General features: G+C 38.8%; 1 protein-coding gene across 1 annotated transcript in view; it reads right to left on the minus strand.

Annotated features, from left to right (window-relative positions):
• LOC122802509 (gamma-aminobutyric acid receptor subunit gamma-3-like) overlaps positions 1-24,507 on the minus strand; it is a 934,322-nt gene that overhangs the window by 97,537 nt on the left and 812,278 nt on the right. The window contains exon 5 of the mRNA XM_044072161.1: positions 4,985-5,181. Coding sequence (XP_043928096.1) covers positions 4,985-5,181 — 197 coding nt within the window. The remainder of the gene's footprint in view (positions 1-4,984; positions 5,182-24,507) is intronic.

The following is a 24,507-nucleotide window of genomic DNA, read 5'->3' on the forward strand; positions in this document are numbered from 1 at the left end:
CACTGATTCAGTTTGGTTAGAAAGGATGGGATACACTGAATGATGTTTAGCTTAATGTCTTTTAATGGACGGTTAGGTTGTTGGAAGTTTGGTCGGAGAGAGGCGAAACAGCCTGATCAGGCTGGTGGGTGGAGAAGAGAGGTAGGCATATCCTCTTCTGTTTCCCCTTTGGTGCTGGATGTTCAATTCAATGAGTTGGGATAGGAAAGTGAGCAGTTGGGACACTGCTTGATAAGTAAAATAAGCGAGCAGAGATAAGCCGCTTATTTGACTGGATGTGTAATTCAATAAATGGTAAATGAAGTGTGTGGTGGTATGCTGCTTCATAAGTGAGTGGAGGTATGGATGCTGCTTACTGGATGAGGATGAGCGGGGTCAAGCTGTCCTGGTTAATGTTACATGGATGTTATGCTGTGATTAATATCAACTATACCTGTGTCAGTTGTAATTAGTAAATATTGGTTAACAAAATTATGTTTATGGAAGTTTAATAAAGGTCATCAAACATCATTCAGTGTGATGTGTTTATAGAAGGGGACCAGGACAAATTAGGTTTGGTAACAAACCAGTTTGTCTAGGGACATCTTCAGGTGGGGGTTAGTAGTAGGAAATAAGAGGGTGGGAGATGAAAGGGTTAAATGGGAATGAGGGATGATTGGGAGGAAATGAGGTAAGGGTAGGGAGGGGATTAAGGAGTTTAGGTAAGTCTAACTGGGTAAAGAATCACATTTTGGCATGGACTTGCTACCCACCCACCCTCCCTCCCCCCTTTTTTGGTGGAAAAGTGGGGATTGCAGTTATTTTTATCAGTCTGTGTAGGTCAGAGAAGTGGGGCAGGCTTGCCATCTTCTGTCCCCCCTCTGGTGTTGGATGTTCAATTCAATGATTTGGGAAAGGAAAGTGAGCAGTTCAGATGCTGCTTGATAATTAAAATAAGCAAGTGGATGTAAGCTGCTTATTTGGTTGGATGTGTAATTCAATAAATGGTAAATGAAGTAAGTGGTAAAACGCTGCTTCATAAGTAAGCGAGTGTAGGTATGGATGCTGTTTACTGGTTTAGGATGAGCAAGGTCACACTGTCCTGGTTAACTTTACATGGATGTTATGCTGTGACTGATATCAACTATACCTGTGTCAGTTGTAATTAATAAAGATTGGTTAACAAAATTATGTTTATGGAATTTTAACAAAGGTAATCAAACGTCATTCGATGTGATGTATTTATTGAAGGGGACCGGGAGAATATAGCAATTTCTCTTTTACCACCGAATCTACTAATAAAATAATAAAATGAAATGTCCTAAAAAATCCTGTTGCATTTTTTTAGCTGTAGTTTGACACAGTATTTAGAAATGTATACCTAAAGAAGCAAAGAAAAGCATTAGAATATTTATTTACTTAACATTTGTTGACCAGGAAAGTCCAACTAGGACAGAGCCTATTTTCAGAAAAGGCCCAGGCAGAAACACTCCAGATGCATATCTTTGCAATGTGAGAGGAAACCAGAGCAAGCCCACACAAACACAGGGAGGACATGCAGACTCTCCACAGAAGGCACCCCAGCCAAGAATTGAACCAGTGAACCTTTTGCTGTGAGGCAACAAAGTTAACTGCTGCATCAATGCACCACTATATATATATTTCATAATATACTTCATTAACTCAAAAATGATGCTTATTATTTTGAAGATTTAATTATTTAGGAAGAGTCTGTGGGTGTGATTCATAGCACCTTTCCTGCACACACTTAAACTGGAGTGGCCAAAAGGAGCAGGGAATGTAATTCAGACGCTTGATTACTTCAATGGAGAAAAAAAAAGCTCATTATTGGGTAATTTGCATGTCTCAGAATCACATGGTGTTACCACTAGTGCTAATCCGTACCTTTCTGTAATAATCATCCCTGACAACCAGTGCAGTGCACTGGCACAGGCAACCCTCCTTTTCCACCCCACCTGACACACACACACACACACACACACACACACACACACACACACACACACACACACACACACACACACACACACACACAAGAGCACAACATACAGCTCTCAACTGTGCCTTAATATACAGAACATCCCCTTTTTGCTGCTTATATTTGCCAAGTGACTTGTAAATCACTGATGATTACAGTTAGTAAATGGCAGAAATTAGAGTTTAATATTTCTTATTGTTCAGAAAATGATTCATGATGCAATCCCTGATGTTCTTCTAACTTTTTAAGTGACTTGTTGTGATATTTAAAAAGTGCCACTGAAGTCAGATATTATTATACCATTATAATCTTTGGGCATTACTGTTTGGGGAGTTGAAATGTATTGAAACGACTCCAACTACAGACAGATAGACACACACACAGACATACACACGCACACTCACTCATCACACATGAGGTCCCCCCACTAATCACACTCACAGACACTCTCAACCATAAACAAGAAATGTACTCACACACATGTACATACACTCCTTTTCTAGTGGTCATGTAACTGATGTCCACCCATTCAGACATACACCCCCACACACACACACACACACACACACACACACACATATATACACACACACACACACACACACACACACACACACACACACACACATGCACGCATGCCACCAAATGTATGCACGCATTCACACCCAACCCACCACAACCTCTACGCAGACAGTGACTTGTCAGATTTTATCCTTTAAGCAGTCTTCCCCATTGACTACAATAAGGGAATGCAGAATTGTAGTTATTTTAATTAGCACAGCTTACTGGGCTAATTTATGCAGCCAAGCAATTGCCTGAATTAGTCGGCTGTATAACTATGCATTCAGAAAAGCAAATGGTTCATTGGCCTAAGCTGCACCCCTGGAATGCCTCATTAATATTTAGCATAGCTATGAAGCCGGCCTACTGAGGTGATTCTGCTGACTGTTTCTGAATCTGAAAAGGCTACTACCAGAGGTTTTCCACACAAGTTAGTGTTTACTACTTGTGGTAGCCCTTTGTGAATTGAAGCTCCTATCTGATAAATTGCTACTTTACATTTCACTGATCTCTCACTCATCATCTGATCCCCGTGTGAGAGCAACTAGAGCTACGTATACAGTTAACAATGGTTACAACAAATGTAAGTGTCATCTAGGAACAGTGGTCACCTTCCATTCATGTTCACTGACTATAAAATATCAGAAAATACCATTTCCAAATAGACATAACATATAAACTGTTGTCTGACAGCATTCTCACAGCTTTGCCTCATGACAGTGGGGCACTGTTAAGCCGACATATGACAGAAAATGAGTAATAATACAATTATAGTAAACATCTTTATACAAATAATAATTTGAAAATGGTATGTCGTGACTGGCTAAAGGTGAAAAGTATTTGAATATCTGTATGACTTATTGAATTTGGCATGATGCCTGTAGTTGAAAATATTAACGATGCAGTGGTACTAAACTATACTAGAAGATTTATATTTTTTTAGTCGCCTTGATGCATGATGCATTTCTGCTACTCAAATACTACTCTAAATCCTAAATAGATGGGCCATTGATTCTATATATACATTACTGGGTATACCTTTACAGTTGTCCTCTATACTCTCTGTATATACCCCCAGCCCAGACCTGAACCATTTTCTTTTCCTGTCACTTGTATATAGTCATAAATGCCATCTCCTTAACTCATACGACTCACTTCAGTCCCTTTTCTCACCTAGAAAATCTTGTCTATACCCCAGTCAGATCTGGAATGGAATCTGTAATTAATTTCCTATTTATTGCCCACTTTCTGAGGCTACAAGAAAACTAAAAAAAATGTTGCAAAAAAAAGTAATTCTTTACATGTGCTCCGATTTAAAAAAAAATGACCTAAAACTATTTCTGTATCTTTCTTAAAAACAACCTGTCTCCTGACTTTTGAATGTGTCTGAGTATTAATGTAAATAACTGAGATTAACAAGACTGTATCATAAGTCCCCCAGATCTCTGAATGTCTGTGAAATTGTGATACACATAGGTAGATGCCACTTGGATTCAGATCCTCTAAGCAGATTAAGTAAAAATAAGAGTGAAATAATTGATTTACTACAATAAAAAATTACTTTTATTTTTGCAAACATTCTCACGTTATCTCCTTAATAGAGGGTCAGGGTCATAGGAGAGCCAAAGCCTATCTTGGCCCTGAGTGGGTAGAAAGATATGGGACTAATACTGAATGAGTCATTAGCCAATTGTCAGATGCACACATTCATTTGCATGTGGTATATGCCTTCAGGCAATATAAGAGCAATTACAATTCACTAGGATTAGGATGTGGGAGGAAATCAGAGTACCAGCAAAAAACATGCAAACATAAAGAGGATTTTCAAACTCTGCAGAGAAAATTCCCTAGTCAAGATCTTAACTGCTGAACAAAATGTTTTGAAGTTGTAATCACTTTGCCACTTTGCTCCCCAATTGCTTTTATACTAATTAAGAAATTAAGCAAATTAAGGATTCTAAAGTTTAATGGAATTATACAGAATGGGAATTTCAAAGAATTAAAATGTCAAAATGTATGCCAAGAACTTCAAATAATACAGGTTTTTAAAAAAAAAAACATTACATTCCAAACATGATTAAACTACTTAAAAGAGCTATGATCTTATGTTCTTATTTTGCCAGTTATATATATATATATATATATATATATATATATATATATATATATATATATATATATATATATATATATATATATATATATATATATATATATATATATATATATATATATATATATATATATATGTATAGCATATTCCATGGAGTAATTAGCTATGCTTAAAATGGTCCACAAGAGCAGGCAACCTAGTACTAATCTATGAATTTATATATTTTTTTTTACCTCCCATCCCCAGATCTACATTGTCCCTTATTTTCTTAAACATTAGGATACTTGCGAGCTACTAAAATAAATAAAAGCTTGCATTTCTGCTGCTCTTACCTGTTTCTTCTTTTTCGGACAACTTGGTTTTCTGCAGAAGGAGTAGTAATTGAGTGCTGCATATTCTATTAGTGCTGCAAAGACAAACAGGAAGCAAACAGTCACAAAGAGGTCCATCGCTGTGACGTAAGACACCCGTGGCAAAGATTTCCTTGCAATGGTGCTCAGTGTTGTCATTGTCAAAACTGTAGTAATACCTAAGGGAAGACAAAAATGTTGGTATTAGGGCTCACTTCCTGGAACTAGTTCTCTGAAAAAAAGTAAGTGCTTGATGTTGGAATGTGTCACTGACTCGGTGTGACTCCTGTTATTACTCAATGTGCTCAAATGGAAGATTTTAACCCATGCAGAATAGTCAGTTTAGCACTACTATATCAGTTGCTACCACTGAAATATTTCATGCAACTGGCCATGTAATGGAATGGTTTAATGTTATAAGCTTCTAAATGACTTCGGCCTCTAATCCTGACTGATGTTTTTCAGTCTCCTTAGTGATAAGGATTGTATGACCCTGAAGATATCATTTAATCAACTAATCTTTCCAGAACTAAACAAATAAATAAAACTGGTAGCTCAAATACAGTGGATCTCCATAAAATTCAGAAAGATTCTCAAAACTCATGTAAATTACCTACTGCATTTAGGCAATTTATGCAACTATGAGAAAAAGTGATTAATAGGCAGCTATGGTGCAATAAGAAAGATCTCATTATTGGCTTATCAGTATGTATTTGAATCACCCTTGTTTAACACTAGTGCTGTCAGGCCTGACAGCAGTGCATCTTCCCCAGACGTCCATGCATCATGTTGACCAAGGCTTCTCCCTACACTCATATACACACACAAATGCACACGCACATACACTTACATCAAAGTCTCAATTTCTTACCTAACCTCCCTAGTGTAACTACATAGTCAGCCACACATGTATACACACACACATAAACACACTCATACACACTCGCACGCTTACATGTATACACTAATTTGCTTCATTCATACCACTTTAGACATGCACACACACACACACACACACACACACACACACACACACACACACGCATGCATGCACACACACACACACACACACACACACACACACACACACACACACACACACACACACACACACACACACACACACACACACACTAACATTCCCCCTACCCCATGTTTTTGATGAATACGATTACAATGGGACTGCTTCCATAGGAGTGAATGGGTGACCACCGACTTCAATTTTTCTTCCAACAATGGAAGATTCCACAGCCAAGAGATTCTCTCAATCACTTGTTAGCATAAATTGGGAGTCACAGGCATTTTTTTTGGTTGAGCATATGGTTAATTAGCATTAGGCATTCCCCCCAGATTGTTCTATAAACATGCAACTTGAGTCAGTCAGTGTGACTTTCCCCCATACTAAGGCCTCTGCTAGTGGGAAGCTTCAGTGATAGCATATTCTAAGAATCAAAAAGGCTTATCACAAGTAGGAAAATGGCAATATTAATGCTTCTCACTTGTGATCTGCTTATCTGAAACATAAAGATGTAGACATATAAATTGCTGTAATCATAAATTTTCCAAAGCTGTGATTAGCTGCAGAAGCGATTGGTGTATAATAGCTAATTCTTAAAGACTTTTTTTTTCCAATGATTGAAAAAAAAAAAAAACTTTTAAAAAGTAACTAACTAGCATCAAACAATACCTTTTTAGAATCTTCTTTACTAAAGAATTTCTAGAACACATTACAAACATCTTGATTCAGCAATTTAGGACATATTTAATTTGATTCATGTGTCCATCAAAGTAGTACTTTACACAAAGTTGCATACCATACATGTGCAAAGTACCATTCAGAGACATACTTGTAACAGCGTTTGTATTTCAACATAGAGGATTATGTGTGGATTGCAAACGTAACTTTGATATTATGCGTTCGAGATATGGATGCCAAGAAATTCACCTCTAGAGTAAATCGTGGTATCCTTGCAGAGAACATAATTTTAAGTTACAATTGGAGATCAGATCATAATTATTTGTAGTACACGAAGATTTGCCCGCTCCATGTACTATTGGAGACATAATCATTAAATTAATTTAAAAAATGTGTTGGCTTTGAAAGCTGGTAATGCAGCAGTCGGGGACCACTGTATGTATTCCCCACTTAAAAGGGAAACAGCTGGATCCCAAATACATGTGAGACTGATGGTAAAGTCTTACCACATGTGGAACAATTTTCTACATATTTGTCTTAAGATGAGAAGTAGGTGTTGCTACTCAATACTAATTATCATGAAAAGGAAGAATATAGAAATAACTATTTCTGTTTATATGCCATTTATGGCCTTGTATGGTGTGTCTATCTATTTTTTGACCAGATTAAAGGTTGAAAAGGGATATTGAGTATGGCTCTATTATAGAAAACAGATTTCTTTGCATGAGTCAGGCAATTTAGTTGAATTACTGCCTCTGACAAAGAAAAGGTTTATAAAGATATTATTCTGGACAAGAATAACATACTAGGAATGGCATGAGTAGTAAAATTCAATGTATGGTCAAGAAAGTAAACAGAAAAAAAACTAAAATGACAATGCTAAAGTCAGAGATGCATGCCAGTATTTCAGAAAGCAATGAAGCAGAGTGTCACTCAATGAGGAATAAGTGACAATGAAAGAGATCTTGGGGTAGCTAAGGAAGATGAATTCCACTTTGAAGAAATTCATGATGAAAACTCAAGATAGAACTACTGAGACAGAAGCAGTAATAAGCAATCATGCAGATGTGATGCAAGGCATACTGCATGAGATGGAGCAATTGTATCTTAGGGCTGAAGGAGCCAAGCATGCTTGGATATGTTGGAGGAGACATTGATTGATCAACAAGATAGAACCATTTATAAAAAATATACAGTCATGTGGGATAGGGGAAGGCATGAAAGGGAAGGACTTTGGTGATTTGGTTATGCAACTGTTGGTAGAATGAACCGGCTTGTTACATGAGCAAATTACAATTAAAGGGGTCTATAGTATCGTATGGATTCTGGGAAATAATTGACTTCTCAGGCATATAATTGTCAGAGTTGAGACATATCAACTTAAGGAACAGATCCGGAGTAAGCTGTGGAAGCCAGGGACAAAGGGGAAGTGTTGGACTGCAAGAGTCTTTATCAACCAAGATTATTCTTTGGAACTGAGAGGGAAAAAGAGCAGCTTTCCTCACAGCAATAAAGATAACTAAACTACAAAGGTATTAAGTTGAAACTCCTTTATCCTGTGCCCTGAAAGATTTTTTTTTTTCATGAGTGTATCTACAATGACCCAGGACCTGAAGGAAGCATTGATATTTAGAGAAAGTAGGGCAACAAAAGGACGGTGAAGCATTGCTGCAGCAAAATGTGCAGCTAACCACGGACACCGCACCCATGCAAGGAGGGAGTTAGGAAAGTAAAGTGGGATCCGGTTGTTTCTTTGTGCTTTTTAAATGCTGCCAGGCATTGAAAGATAAAGTAGACTTGGCACAACAGTTGAGAACTGATTAAATCAGTTAAAGGTTTCCTAAAAGCCAAGCAGGAGTGTGAGACTGGACATTTGTTGATGGATATGGATGTTAATCTAGAAGCAGGACGTGTCTTTGGTAATATGTTTACTGCTGAAAGATTTGGATAATACAAAAACCGAAGGCTAACATGATGGGGGAGTGAACTGTCTATAATGTGAAAAATATATGAGGCATGGTTGTATGACTGTGGTAACCGGAAGACTGGCAATGTAAAGGTTTTCAATGGAGAGTATTTTGTTTCATGCTAATGCAATCTACAAATTGTAACAAGGGCTAGCAAGGGCAATTCGCACATTGAAAGACAAGTAAATCAGCTGTACATAAGTTATGACTGTTATGATTTAAATATCTTTATTATTATCAGATTAGCCACATCTTGGGTTATGCTATATATCAAAATAGCTTTGTTGTTAATTAACATAACCTCAAGCTATTTAATGGAAATACCGTAAGAGTTATAAAGAAAATGATGTTAGTTAAACAAGTAACACAGAGTAGAGGTAAAAAGGAACAAATAAGGGTGAGGGTCTGGGAATGGTGACAGATGATTCCTAGAAGGTGTTAAATGATAGTAACAGCATATGAATACACAGTAATTTTATGGAATGTCACATGCTTATCTAATCCAGTGAAAATGGAGAGGCTTATCACTAAAATAAAAAGGAAATATTCAGTGCAGTGATATTTACAAAGCTAAATTTAACAGCTGAGGTGCAGGCAAAGCTGGGGCAAAGAGGATACACAGTACAGGCAAGTTCAATATACAGAGGAGCATGCCAGAAAGGGACGATGTTTTTAATGAAAATGAATTTGCCATTTGAGATATTAGGAGGAATAAAAGATGATGGAATAGGCAGATATAGAGGGGTGAAAGATTATTTGAGGGGTCAGTTAGCAACAGTTATGAGAATCTATCTCCCTTTCATGCTTGACGATCTGATAGTGAGAGGAACTGTATCAAATGCATTGCGTTTTGCACAAAGTATATTATTAGTATTAAGCAATTGGAATTAGAGATCCACATCCCAGATGATATACAAATTCAATTCCAAAAGAGAAGATTAGCTAAGGAGGAAAAAAAAATACAAAAGAGATGTTAAATAATCAGGGACTGCAGGATAGTTGGCAAACAAGTACAAATGAGGACGGAGATGGGGATATCCCTTATGATATGTGTTTGTGTATAGACAAAAGTTTTATAACCAAAGAGCATATAGGAGAAATTAATAGAGTAAAAGCTGGACCTATAATGATTTCTGATCATGCTCCCTTAGTGGTAACACTAGTGAGTAAGAAAGTGTTGGATATTAAACAACACGGTCTCTTTCCTGCTTATAAATTACAGAAAGAAGAATATACAGATCAGATTGTGTGAGAAATAAAAGGTGAGATAGGCACTTGAGGTATTTATCACTGAAACATGGGAGCAGAATATAAACTGGAAAAATGGGAGGAGGATTTGAATAAACAGAGAAGAACAGATGGGGTGGAGAGAATGAGGGGGGTCTCCAAGCATATTAGGGAGTTGCAGTTGAAGGGTATGAATGTAAATGAGGAACAAAAGGGGGTTTAGGGAACATGAAACAAAGAGTACAAGAATCATAGGATATTAGGTTGCTAGTGAAGTGAGAAACTATGTAGGAGGTGAACTTTTTGAACAGTCCTAGGATGTTGCAGGCCATGGTGTTTTGAATAAGGCAGTAACAGCATGCAGAAGTAACGGGTGGTCTAAAGAGTGATGATACAGGTAGTGTGGAAAGACAAAACCATAACCTGCTAAGGTTATTAGTGGAGTATAACACCAAACTGGAGACAGAACCATAACCTGTTAAGGATGTTAGTGGAGTGTTATGCCAAATTGAAGACAGGACCATAGCCTGCTAAGGATATTAGTGAAGTATTACGCCAAAGCATATACAATGGAAAAGAGCAGGGAGGGGAGCAAGAAGAGATAGTACAGTTGCTAGGTTATGTATCCTTAAAGTCATTAATGGTAGAAGAGATAAAAGAATTAGTTAAGGGGATTACATTATCAGAAATAGAAGAAGCTTTTATTAGGCAGGCAAGTAATAATTTGCCTAGTTCAAGTGGAATTCCAGCAGAGATGTTGAAATGAATGGGTAAGAAGATAATCATATCCGGAATGATCTGTTTAATGAAGTAAAGGAAACAATTGCCCAAATCCAGGAAAACTATGAAAAGAGTGCTTGAATCCTGAAAAAAAAAAAAAACAAGGAAAAGAGTTCCCAAATCCAGGAAAAATGGTTTTTCCCACCTTTAAAGAAGGCAAAGACTCACAGTTAGCTTCATTGTACCATCCACTCTCATTTTTAAATCATGACTATAGTATATTTATCAAAGCATTAGCATCAGGATTTAATTGGAATTCGCCTATTGGGTCTTTAGGTTAAGCAGGCTTCACTGAAGATAGGAGAGAAACAGATAATAGTTTGAGCCTTAGTGATCCTTCAGGATTCAGAAGTGAACTGGCTATGATCTGTCTTGCTTTAGAGAAGGTATGTGATAGGGTTGAGTGGGGTTATTTGTTTGGTGTAATGAAGCAGATGAACTTCACTACAAGGGTGACTGATTTATTGCAAGTGATCTATATGTGAGCACAGACACATGTGAATGTCTGAGCTCAATTGTCAGAGGAGCTGGAGATACAGCAGTTAGGCAGGGTTAGTCCCTTGACTCTTCTACACTTTGCTCTGTATGTTGAACAATTGGGAGAGATGATAAGGGCCTCTCAGATTCAGGAGTATGAATAAGGAGCCATTAGATTAAAGGTCTATGTGTTTGCAAATGATATTATGATCATGATGACTAATTCTAGAAAATATTTTTCTAAATTATGGGAGCTGACAACTTTTGGTCACAAGTTGGAGTATACGTTCAATACTACACTGACACAAGCCACAGTGATGCACCTTGGATACTGACACAAGCCACAGAGATGCACCTTGGATACTGACACAAGCCACAGAGATGCACCTTGGATACTGACACAAACCACAGAGATACACCTTGGATACTGACACAAGCCACAGAGATGCACCTTGGATACTGACACAAGCCACAGAGATGCACCTTGGTTACTGACACAAGCCACAGAGATACACTTTGGATACTGACACAAGCCACAGAGATGCACCTTGGATACTGACACAAGCCGGAGAGATTCACCTTGGATACTGACACAAGCCGGAGAGATTCACCTTGGATACTGACACAAGCCACAGGGATGCACCTTGGATACTGACACAAGCCACAGAGATACACCTTGGATATTGACACAAGCCACAGAGATACACCTTGGATACTGGCACAAGCCACAGAGATGCACCTTGGATACTGACACAAGCCACAAAGATATACCTTGGATACTGACACAAGCCACAGAGATACACCTTGGATACTGACACAAGCCACAGAGATGCACCTTGGATACTGACACAAGCCACAGAGATACACCTTGGATACTGACACAAGCCACAGAGATAAACCTTGGATACTGACACAGAGATGCACCTTGGATACTGACACAAGCCACAGAGATAAACCTTGGATACTGACACAAGCCACAGAAATACACCTTGGATACTGACACAAGCCACAGAGATGCACCTTGGATACTGACACAAACCACAGAGATACACCTTGGATACTGACACAAGCCACAGAGATGCACACTGGATACTGAAACAAGCCAAAGAGATACACCTTGGATACTGACACAAGGCACAGAGATGCACCTTGGATACTGACACAAGCCACAGAGATGCACCTTAGATACTGACACAAGTCACAGAGATGCACCTTGGATGACAGCAGGAACTTGTTGGCCAATACCTACTCATATGGGAGGATGATGGCATTTGGTACTTAGAGCATGGTTAGCAGGGAGCTTAGAAAACCCTATATAAGAGAGAGTGCAAAGAATTCTGGATCATATTCATGTAATTAAGAACATGGAAGGTCCATGTTCATAGGTGAATACTAGGCTATCTGCCCTTAAGGGCCATTTTAAGCCTAACCGATAACTTGAGGTCAGAACCAAACCCTGTACCATGTATCTATGAGGTAAAGACCTTAAGCAGTGTGCCTTTCTAAAGAAAGTCTTACAGTGGTATATTCTCTCTAATGTACTGTGTGTTGGTCCAGCCTTTTGACAATTATTGGAGGACAGAACAAAAATGAAAAGTCAAAGAAATTATATGTCAGGAGAAGGAATTACAGTGGGATGAGCTAAGGTGATGTTCTTCTGACGTTTGGGAGGAACGGGGGTCCTTGACTTGAGACTTTACACTAATGTCATGGCTTTGTTTGTAGTAATATACAAGGTCTTGCCACTCTAGTGGCATACAGAGACAAAGCCTTAACTATGGCCCAGTTGACCCAGATTTGATTATCGGCACAGGTGACTCTTGGAATGGCAGAGAGGGGTGGGTGTGAGATGGGGGAGGAAACTCACTGATGATGTTCCCTAAGAGGAGATGTGGTCCAACAAAGAGAATTGTCCTTGGACACAATCATTGTGCATGAGGGCAGGAAAAGGGGAAGTGGGTAGGGCATAATAAACCTCCCTGACAGAAGTACAGACCGTTGAGTCTCTGGGATCCAATTACGATCCCTGACTGACCCCAGCAACACATGGAGTAAGTTCAAGGGTGGGAAGGTAGCTGGTAGACCCAAAGTTGATATGGTGCACTTTGGGGTGGACCAATAAATAAATAAATAAATAAATACATGCATACATACATACATACATGTGTACATATGTACATACATACATACATACATACATACATAAATAAATAACTACTCAAGCTGGGTGGAAGGAGATGGTGTTAATTACAGGAGTACTTGATTGTGGAGAGTAGAAAAATATGGGAGAGGAGGGTAAAGGTTTTAAAACCCATATTTTCATAGGATTGGCCACTGAGCCACAGGTATATATGGTGCCCTGAGAGCTTAGGGTATGGAGGGAAGATCTTTCCCTGATTGGATCCTGTAGAAGTGATAGAAGAAAAAGGACTGAGAGTTGGTATTGGGCACCAATGGGAAATGAGGCATGCTACTGAGATTTCTTACTGGAACAGGAAGGAATTTTAGACTGGAAGAGATGAGATTTAATATACCTGATAACAGACTAATGCAGTACCAAGGTTTGGTAACCCTACTGGGAAAGACTAATTGGTGCAAAATTCCAAGGAATGGCTTTATTAGATAAGTGTTGGAGACTATGACAACTTTTATTAAGGATATACATCTTATAACTAAGGTGATTAGGGCCCTGTATAGTTTGTGAACATAATTAGAGTGGAGAATGAGACAAGGATGTGAAAAACTTATTGAAACAGAACTACCAGAGAAGCTATGGGAGAAAGTGATATGGTTGTCAAAATTGGTTACTATAGAATGTTTTGGTAGAAATGTTAACATATGTTTTGTTTGTTCTCTTAACAGAGTAAAATATTGCCAAGTGTTAGTCTGTCTATTGGAGGTGTCAGAAGTAAGCTAGAGGTATCTAGGAACATACATTCTGGAGTTGTGGTAAACTAGACAAATTCAGCAGGGAATTAGAAGAGGTGATCTAGAAGTTAATAGGGCATGACTGTTGTCTTACAAGAAGATAAGATATAGAAATATGCCATGAGAAAAAAAATGCCTGGTTATTAGTGTCGTTGGCAAAGAAAGCTATAATTAAAAAATGGAAAAAAAAAACAAAAGCTGCCAAAATCAAAGGAAGTGATAAATTGTATGGAATCCTTCTAATGGGAAGAGGACAAGCAGATAAAGGAAGGGGTGGAGAGTATTGATGAAATGGCAGGCATGGGGTTCAGCAGTTCCTGCCTACCTATTAGACGGCTCTGATCAGAGAAAAAATAACAACTAAACAGATCAGAGTCTGGCAGGAGGGTTCCATGGACTGCCTTCAAGACTAGTTCAATACCACCTGTTGGGAGGTCTTCAAAGAAGTGACTACATACAACCTCCAGTTAGACATAATCACCTATACCAAATCAGTTCTTGCCTACATAAGTAAATGCATGGAGGATGTAACCACCATGAAAGCCATCACTATAAGAGCTAAGCAGAAGCTCTGGCTCACCAGGAATGTCTACAAGCTACTGAACAAAAGTAACACAGCCTTCAAGGCAAATGACAAAGAAAGGTTAAAGGCAGCCAGGTCAAATCTGAAAAAGGGCATCAAAGAGGCAAAGAGGAAGTATGGGAGGAAAATTCAAACCTACTTCCAAGACATGAGGGACATGAGAAGCCCACTGCAGGGAATACAGCAGCTCATGGACCATAAGACCAAAACACCCCAATGTGATGACAGCTCGGAATTCCTAAATCAACTGAACTCTTTTTTTGGCAGATTTGAGCAGAAGAGCACCACTGTACCTCTAAAACAAATACTGACAAAGACGAGATAGTGCTCACCTTAAACTCTGAGGAGGTGAGAATTCAGCTTAAGAAGGTAAACCCTAGAAAGGCTGCTGGACCTGATAACATACGTGGCAAGGTGTTGAAGGATTATGCTGATCAGTCATGTCTGGCAATGACAGACATCTTCAACATCTTTCAAGAAAACAAGTATTGCCCCACTTCCAAAGAAATCCAACCCTACCTGCCTCAATGACATTAGACCAGTCACCTTAACCTCAAACATCATGAAATGCTTTGAGAGGATTGTGAAGAAACATCAATCTGCAGGTCTGCCTAAGTCCTTCGATCTGCTCTGGTTTGCACACCAGGCAAATAGATCAACTGTGGATGCGATATCAGTTGCACTACACCTTCCACTAAAACACCTAAAGGGAAAGCATAACTACGTAAGGCTGCTATACATCGACTTTAGTTCTGCAGTCAGCACTGTGATACTAATGCAACTGGTGGATAAGCTCGTCAAAATCAGGATAAACAAGCACCTATGTAAATGGACTCCTGACTTTCTGACTGGTAGACACCAATGGACATGCTCTAGAAACAGCACCTCTCAATGCATAGTCCTGAACACTGGGTAGTCCCCCAAGGCTGTGTACTCAGCTCCTTGCTCTTCACCATCCTCACCCATGACTGTACTGCAAAACATTACGGAAATCTAGTTACTCAGCCTGGTTTCCTGACCACAAACTGACACCTCTGTAAATTTTCTGGAATACCCAATTTTACTCCTAAGCTTAGTGACTACATACAAGCCTGACCCTACATCTAAACAGTGTCTTTTACCCTTTTTACCCTCTCTGGACTTACCTGAAGCCCTAAGAGGCCATTTCTCAGTGATTGTTTTCTTTACTGTGTGACTACATGAACCAGGTTCTGACCCCTTATTTGGACCTAGTTTATATCTCAGCCCCGATACCTCTGGCACCATTTTTAAAATTTTTCATCCCCCTAGACTAGGCATCCTTCTGAGGTAGTATACACTACAGGTGAGACTGTGGCATTATTTTTTGAAATACCATCTCTGTTAACTCCATAACAATAGTTACTACATTTTCTGTAATGTTGATGGAATTATTTGCTAAATGTACATGTGCGAGTTATGTGAGTGACAACATTGCTTGTAACTGCATAGCTGCTGTAGAAGCTAGAATGTCGCATGTTAACTAATTTAGCATTACTGTGGATGAAGCCATCTCATGAACTACTGTTACTATGTAATGTCTGTTCACAACAGCACTGTTATCTTGACTAAAATCTAAACATTAAAGGTGTAACCACTGCTGTTGAAAGTTAATATGTATGCTGTTGCTTTAGAAAGGTTGCTCAAAATGGTACTCTTTATATGTGACTAGAAAGCTAAACTGCAACCCTCGAATATTATATTGTTGCTATACGCAGGTTACAAGTACGCTACTGCATTTTGATTCAATAGATGTAGCGCTCAATGACACTTAGAGAAATATGATAATGTGTATTTTAGAGGCTACTTTGTAAAATATTGCTTAATACTTTAACCCACTCTGACCGCTATTCTACAGTCAAAATTTCTATGCTTTATGTAGGTAGAACTACTGCTATTTACTGATGCGCTACTTTTGCTAGGATACTTAGAATATTGCCCTTTGTGTCATTAGTGTCTTAATTTATTTTTCCTAATATCTCTCTGCACCATTTTCCCGCCCTGTATCACCTACAAATTTTTCTTCATTTCTCCCTTTTCTCTTTTAGCTCTGACATAACTCTACTACCCAAGATCAAATCCCACTGATTCCAACAAGAATCTCTGACAAACTCCAGCCAACAAAGTACAGCAAAGTCTTTCAGTATAACTACATTGTTGCCTTAATGTTAAAGTCGTTTCACCAAATAGCTCTCGCTACCTAGGAATGCTAGCTACTGTAAATGGGAATCTAGTTTCCCAGCCTGGTTTCCTGCCTACAAAAAGTCACCTCTGTAACTTTCCTGGAATACCCATTTTTACCCCTAAGCTTAGTGGCTACATACAAGCTTGACCATACAATCTAAACAGTGTCCTTTACTCTTTTTACCCTATCTTGACTTACCTGAAGCCCTAAGAGGCCATTGCTCACTGATTGTTTTCTTTACTGTGTGACTACAGTCATCACCATCTCATATACTCCCTCTAAGCTTATCTCTGCTACCCAAGAATCCTTCAACTGTGTAGAAATCTGGCTTTCTCAAAATCAACTTATTCTTAACCCCCCCCAAAAAAACATTTTTTCTTCCTAAAAACTTTACCCACCTCAAAACTAATTTTTTGGTACTATTCCTAGACAACACCTTCATCACTGTTGAAAACAACACAAAACTCTTAGGAGTCATAATCGATGACCAACTTAAATTTGATTTGCATATAAACAACTGTATCAAGAAAATGCATAAACTACCAAAGCTAAAATGACCATCTCTCATGCCTACCTCCTACCTAGCTTATTCTATAGCTCCCAAATTCTTACAAATCTAAACTCTACATTACTAGCCAAGTTAGAGACAGCTTACAAGTTAGCTAGATTTGCCACACAACGACCCTACAAATCTCACCATTGTCTTGCCCTAAAACACCTAAACTGGATTGAACTTCCCCACCAGCTACTTCTCTCCCAACTCCTCATAGTGCACTCAGTCCTCTACCAGAAATATTACTGTCCCAGCCGACCTCCTCTCATCGTACATTGCAACCCCATCAGGCTACCTCACAGCTCTCACCAAGACTTTCTATAAATACACAAACTCAACATTAAAATTGGTCAAAACCTCTATAGCTAGCATCCTTCTATATCTTAGAACACACTTCCACTAGAAATCAGGTCCCTTAAAAATATTAATAAATTCAAAGCTGCTGCAAGAGAATATGTAAAGGCTCAGTTGTCCTGCCTCTGTACTCAATCTCACTAAGCCCTAGACAGTCCAGCTATGGTCCTTACTGCCATATCTTTTGTATTATAAATGTCTCTAATCAGGATATTTACTGCTACTGTATAACATTAAAACAGTCATAAAATGAAAATGTAATACTTGATTGTTTGGTTTATGTTTGACTATTTCTGTACTGAGATTCTGAAAAGTGTATTTCTCTAACTGTCTCTGTGCTTACTGTTCTATGTAAATCCTATTTTTATTAATTTGTCTTTCATTTTAAAACATAATGTAGTATTGTGGAGCTTTTCTCCCCAGGGCTCCACTGAAAAAGGGCTACTTCAGCTCAGTTGGACTATGCCGGTCAACAAATGTAAACTAAATGAATAAATAACTCAAACCACATTATAAAATTCACTGATAATAACACAATCATGGATACCATTAGTGGTGGGGCTGAACATAACTACAGGGATGAGGTGAACACTTCGATTGCCTGGTGTAACAGGAACAATCTGGACCTGAATGTCAAAAAAGACCAAAGAAATGATTATGGACTTCAGGAAAAAGGCAACAGTTCACCAACCACTCATTATCAAAAGGGAGGTAGTAGAGAAAGTCAAAAGAACCAAGTTCCTGGGCCTTCACATCTCAGACGACCTCTCCTGGACAGTTAATACCAACCATATAGTCAAGAAGACTCTACAGAGGCTTCATCTCCTGAGAAAGGTCAAAAAGGCCAGGCTCCCACTATCTGCTCTTGCCACTTTTTACAGGGGCGCTATCGAGAGTATCCCACTAGCAACTTCATAGCATGGTTCCGCAACTGCACAGTTGTTGAGAAGAAGAAACTACAGAGGGTGGTGAGGGTGGCTGAGAGAATCTTCGGCACAAACCTCCCTTCTATTCTGGAGCTTTTCTTTGCAAGAGCAAGGAAGAGAACATACAAAATACTAGCTGATTCCACCCATCCAGCCCACAATTATTTTTTTTAACTTGCATCTGGAAGGAGGTACTGCAGCTTCTACTGTAGGACTACCAGGTTCAGGAACAGTTTGCATCCTACAGCTGTGAGACATATTAACTCAGATACCAACCATAATACCTGATACATTGAAGCAGGGGAGCCTGCAGGATTTTTTGTAGGGTGGGTGCAAACCCAGATCCCCTCCATGCAGCCATTCCAGTGTCCCATTACTTGGCTATTTCTCACCAGCTGCCATAAACACTGTTCAAAACTCTCAGTGCGCATATTCTTTTATGCTTTACTTCCTCAATGATTGCAGATATTTGGATTTAATTTACAACTTTTATTTCAAATTTTATAGCACAAACACTGATATACATTTGTAAAAAAGGCAATAGTCTTACAGTGAAAACAGACTTCGCATTAAAACTTCTCTACCTTTGAAACTCACATTTACTGAAACAGCATTGAAACCCACATTCAAAGAAAATGCATCGGGCTAGTGTCAGGTTAAGTTTACCTTTGGGCTGTTTTCAAATCATAGGCCTCTTGCACACATTTTTAGGACCATGCAAAAGTTTGATTCACTTTCTTGACTGTATTAATTATAATATATAATATTTGAATTAGATCCCTTGTATAATACAGCATCACTTGTTAGAGTGTGTTTTAAATTTATAGTTTTGAACATTTTTCCAGAAATTAATGAAACAAAATATATGAACCAATAATGACAAACTGCCCAATTCAGAAAATATCAACCATAAAAGGCAACTCAAACTTCTGTCATTACATTCCATCAATATCACAATACGCGCACTCTCTGCAGAAGTAAAAGTCATCGGAATAATTCCACATTAAAGAGAACTGAAACTAATAAAGAGGTTGTTGCTAGAAAACAACTTTATATTTCAGTATTTCATCTACAAATTCAGGGCCTGCCGTTCTTGAAGAATAAATTGCCTATGTTACATTAAAAAATAGTAAGCTGGTATACTGCAATAGGGAATGGATCTGCAAGCTGAAAAACAGGTTCATAGTTACTAGGCAACTCATCCAAAGGAGGACATACTCAGGAATGCACCCTACCCCATTAAAATACAAATCTACATGCTGTGGGAGTAGAACCTACAGCCCTCTACATCAAGATGCAAGTATGCTACCTGCAGTCCTACTAACACTGCTTTAAAATTCTATACCACAATAGTGATATGATTTGCTAAACAAAACACTTGCAATTTTTAAGCAAACTTAGCATGAGCAGCAGTAAACTTCTCTTCCCTTGAAGCTCACAATTCCTTGAAAATAAATTCCACTTGCTAACCCTAACAAGGGCATTATACACACACACACACACACACACACACACACACACACACACACACACACACACACACACACACACACACACACACACACACCTCAACCTCAACCTGTTAGTGCAAGAAATCTGGACAAAGCCTAAAATAAATAGGGACAAATTATAAATATTGCTTCCATGAACTTAGAAAATTGCTAGAATAACAGGATTTGTGCTAGTATGCATTTTGCTAAGGATATGATGTCTAAAATTCAAATGCCTGTCATTATTTAGCAACTGATGGCACAGTGGTGCAGAGGTAGCATTGTCGCCTCACAGCAATAGGTTTTCTGGTCCGATTCTCACCTGAAGTGCCTTCTGTGCAGAGTCTGCATGTCCTCCTTGCATTTGAGTGGGTTTCTTCTGGGTGCTCTGGTTTCTTCCCATGTTCAGAGACATGCATCTGGATTGTTTCTCCCAGGGCCTCTGCTGAAAATTAGCTACGTTCCAAGTTGGACTTTCCCAGTTAACAAATGTAAAATAAATAAACTTCAGTCCTTTTTATGACGAATATGGGGCAAAAATCTGTACATTCTGCAAAAACCTGGACAGTTGATGGGTATGGTACCTCTCTCTTAAACACAGACACACACACACAGACACACCATACTTCTCAATCCATTAGCACAAGAAATCTGGTGAAAGCCTGTTATAATGTTGGGGACAAAGGCCCAGAACTATGAACACATTTAGAACATTGCTAGAATAACAGGATTTGTGTTAGAATGCATTTTCTGAAGGCTATGAAGTCTGAAATTCGAATGCATGTCATTATTTAGTAACTTTAATCCTTAGCTCATCCCAGTGATTTGTCAAAAAAACAACAGAATTTTTATGAGGAACAGACCAAAGATATAAGGCAAAAATCTGGGCATTCTGTAAAAATCTGTAGAGTTGAGAGGTATGACACACAAAGAGCCACCTACCTTCTTAGAAAGTGGATGGAAAACAACACGGTTTGCATTTCCTGAGGATATGAAGTCTAAAACTCTTATGTCTGCTATAATTTTCTGACTTCAGTCATCAAAGAATTGCCAGAAAAGCACAATTTTATGAGAAACAAACTGAAAATATAAGGCAAAAATCTGGCTAATTGCGAGGTATGAACCCCTCTCTTACACACACTCCTACCACCCTCTTACTTACACACAAGCACTCACTCACACACACACACACACACACACACACACACACACACACACACACACACACACACACACACACGCGAGCGCACCTCTTAAACACTTAAACACACACACTGTGAAGGCTGCCAGCCCAGCTAGCTAGAATTTTGTAAATAATTCTATGTCATTGGTGAATACTAATATGATATTTGTGCTAGTCCTACAAATGTAAGAAAACTGTATGTTTTGTACTGAGCTTCAAGAATGTAACCACAATGTACCCTGCTGGAAAAGAGAAGAAATGTGTATAAACTATATGCTTATGCAAATGTATGTTTTGATAGTAAGAAGCTGGAACATACAGAGTTAACCTGCAAACCCTGAAGAAAATAAGCTGAAATCTTTTACGATTGTGTTACCTGTCCGTTTCACTAAGAAGGGAGAATGTCTACAGCTAGAGTTTCTTTCTATTGTATTAAGACAGAAATAATTACTAGGTTTAAAATGTAAAAGTGTTAATTGTTTTACAACTTCCAGTTTCAGGCAAGCTTCTAAGAGATAAGTCTCAGCTTCTAAGAGATAAGACATGTTAAATTCTGTTGGTATCTGTTTAGTCTGGGAACTACAGGCAGGTGGCAAATAGTGATGTCATCTAGCTAACCCAGCAGTAATGTGTGTTATTAATTTAAGAACTATCTTAGAGAGAAATACTGGGCATTTTGTATCTTGTCTTGGAGCTGAAAACATCCATCTTCAGCAATTCTCATCTGTATGAGAATTGATGGACATGCTCCACCTAAAACAAAACAAATCCCAGAGAGCCACACACTCTAGAGATATAACCCTCACCACAACAATAAATAGGACATGCTGGAGGGATAGATTCCTATCCCAGAGACTCCCCATGCTTTGGAACACAATTCCAATATACATCAGACAGAGCCCCTCACTAACACTCTTCAAGAGAAACCTTGACAGTTGGATGGTAATCAGAAAATTTACCCTGGGGATCACTGCACTGGCTCTGCAGGACAGAGGCACAAGGAACTAATCTAAGAGGGTGGCGAAAGCCAACACATTCTGGCTAGGCTTATAAATGCCCTTGGGCAGATAGCCTAGTACTTACCTATAAACCTATGAACCTATGTATTTGCCTTGCTGTATAAGTAAGACTTAGATCATAGTATCTTTCTTAGAAATAGATAGGAACTTAGTAAGATTAGAGTAGCTGGTTTCTATATTTCTGAGACATTCTGCAATGTTGTTTTAAAGTATTTCCTGTGATTCTGAACTTTGTTGTCACTGTATTAAGTTATTGAGTATTGTCTTGTTCTGTTATTATTTATTATTAAATATAGTTAAACCTTTTAATTGTGGCTGGTATGTTAGAGATATTTAAGCTCTTAAAGTACTTGCATATGTATTTGATGACACTGTAGGGGCCACGCCTAAATAGCTTCATGTCTTGGACACACTTTCCATTTGGATAATAGTAACATTGCACAGTAGAATTGGTCACCCTTTGGGAAAAGCCTTATAGTAGCTGATAAGAGCTTGTTGGTTGCAATGCTAACTTATATTATGGGCAGAAGGGGGCATAGCTAGTGAATCTGTGCCTGCCTTCCCCAGGAGTGTATGTGTGCTTGAATATACATTTAATTTCAAAGTGTATGTGTCAGCTACTTGGCCAGAGACACAAAGCACTGGTTGGACAGAAAGGATGTTGGAGGTTTTGGCTTGACTGCTTGGCTGAGATCTCAAACCTATAGCTGTGCCAGTAGGGAGTCTTATTGGGGATCTAAAGAGAGAGGGAGAAACCAGCCCCACACTGACTGTGATCTCTGTGTGCTCTTAAGGGAAATTGTACTTTACTGTGTGTGTATTTATTATCCTTTCCCTATATGGACACCCTTCACTGGTGTTAGTGGTGAGGATTGAGGCTCCTTAATTACTGGGCCAGTGCAGGGGTGTCACACACATGCACACACCTACCTCTCACTTGTACATTTGTCTGCAGTCCAAATGTCTTCTGGAATTCAAATTCCATGCGGGTGCTGAAGATGAAGACATTAACCATCAGTCGCACTTAAATAAATAATAAAAAAAAGTATATATATATATATATATATATATATATATATATATATATATATATATATATATTTTTTTTTAATTGAAACAAAATTAATCTCTCAGCCAGCCAATTCCAGGGGGGGGGGGGGGGGTAAGTGCAGTTGCCCTTGCATTGAAGCCTCTTATTTTCATTTAACCCTGCTGCGCTTACCAATTACCACCTGTATTGCTATTTTGCATTATGATGGCTATACTGAGTCATGACTAAGGTTAACAAGTGCAATACAGTTAACTAAATAGCTGCTATTCACTAGTCTCTATTCTGAATCTTAACGGTGAGGGGGTCTGATGGTGGGTATTTATTTATTATTTATTATTGGGATTATGAGTGTTGAGCATGGGGGCGGCCATGGTGGTGCAGCGGTTAGTGCTACCACCTCACAGAAAGAGGTTCTCTGGTTCGATCCTCGGCTGGGGTGCCTTCTGTGTGGAGTCTGCATGACCTCCCTGTGGTCGCGTGGGTTTCCTGAGAGTGCTCTGGTTTCCTCCCACATCCCAAAAACATGCTGTAGGTGGATTGGACACTCTAAATTGGCCATAGGTTTGAGCGTGTGCATGTGTGTGCCTTCTGTGGAAGGTTGGGTGCCGAGTTGGCAACTCGACACTGTAAAACTGCACTGCCAATCATGAGCGGACAGATGATCCGCTGTGGCGACCCCTAACCAGGAAAAGCCGAAAGAAGAAGAAGTATTGAGCATGTTTATGTAATATGAACCACCTCTTACATTTCATATGTGTTGTTTATTTTCTTTCTTGTGTTATTCTCTGATACTGCTGTATCTATGTTATTTGTGCTGCATTTCTCTTATGAGTCACATTTGTAATTTCATTTAGGCTGCACTTGTGTGGTCATAAATGACAATAAAGTTTATTTGAATGTTTGAATATTTTGTATGAATCTATGGATTAAGCTGCTTAAAACTACAAATTAGGGTGCAAGGTAGGTGCAGGAGAAGATCAATATTATTGGTGAGTTACGGCACAGTATAGGGTTAAGTTAGGTGGCACAATAGAGGAAGGGAGAAGGGTGAGAGACAGAGCACAAACC

The sequence above is a fragment of the Protopterus annectens genome, chromosome 5.part0 (genome assembly GCF_019279795.1).
Source record: "Protopterus annectens isolate FY-2018-M chromosome 5.part0, PAN1.0, whole genome shotgun sequence".
NCBI classification, from domain to species: domain Eukaryota; kingdom Metazoa; phylum Chordata; order Ceratodontiformes; family Protopteridae; genus Protopterus; species Protopterus annectens.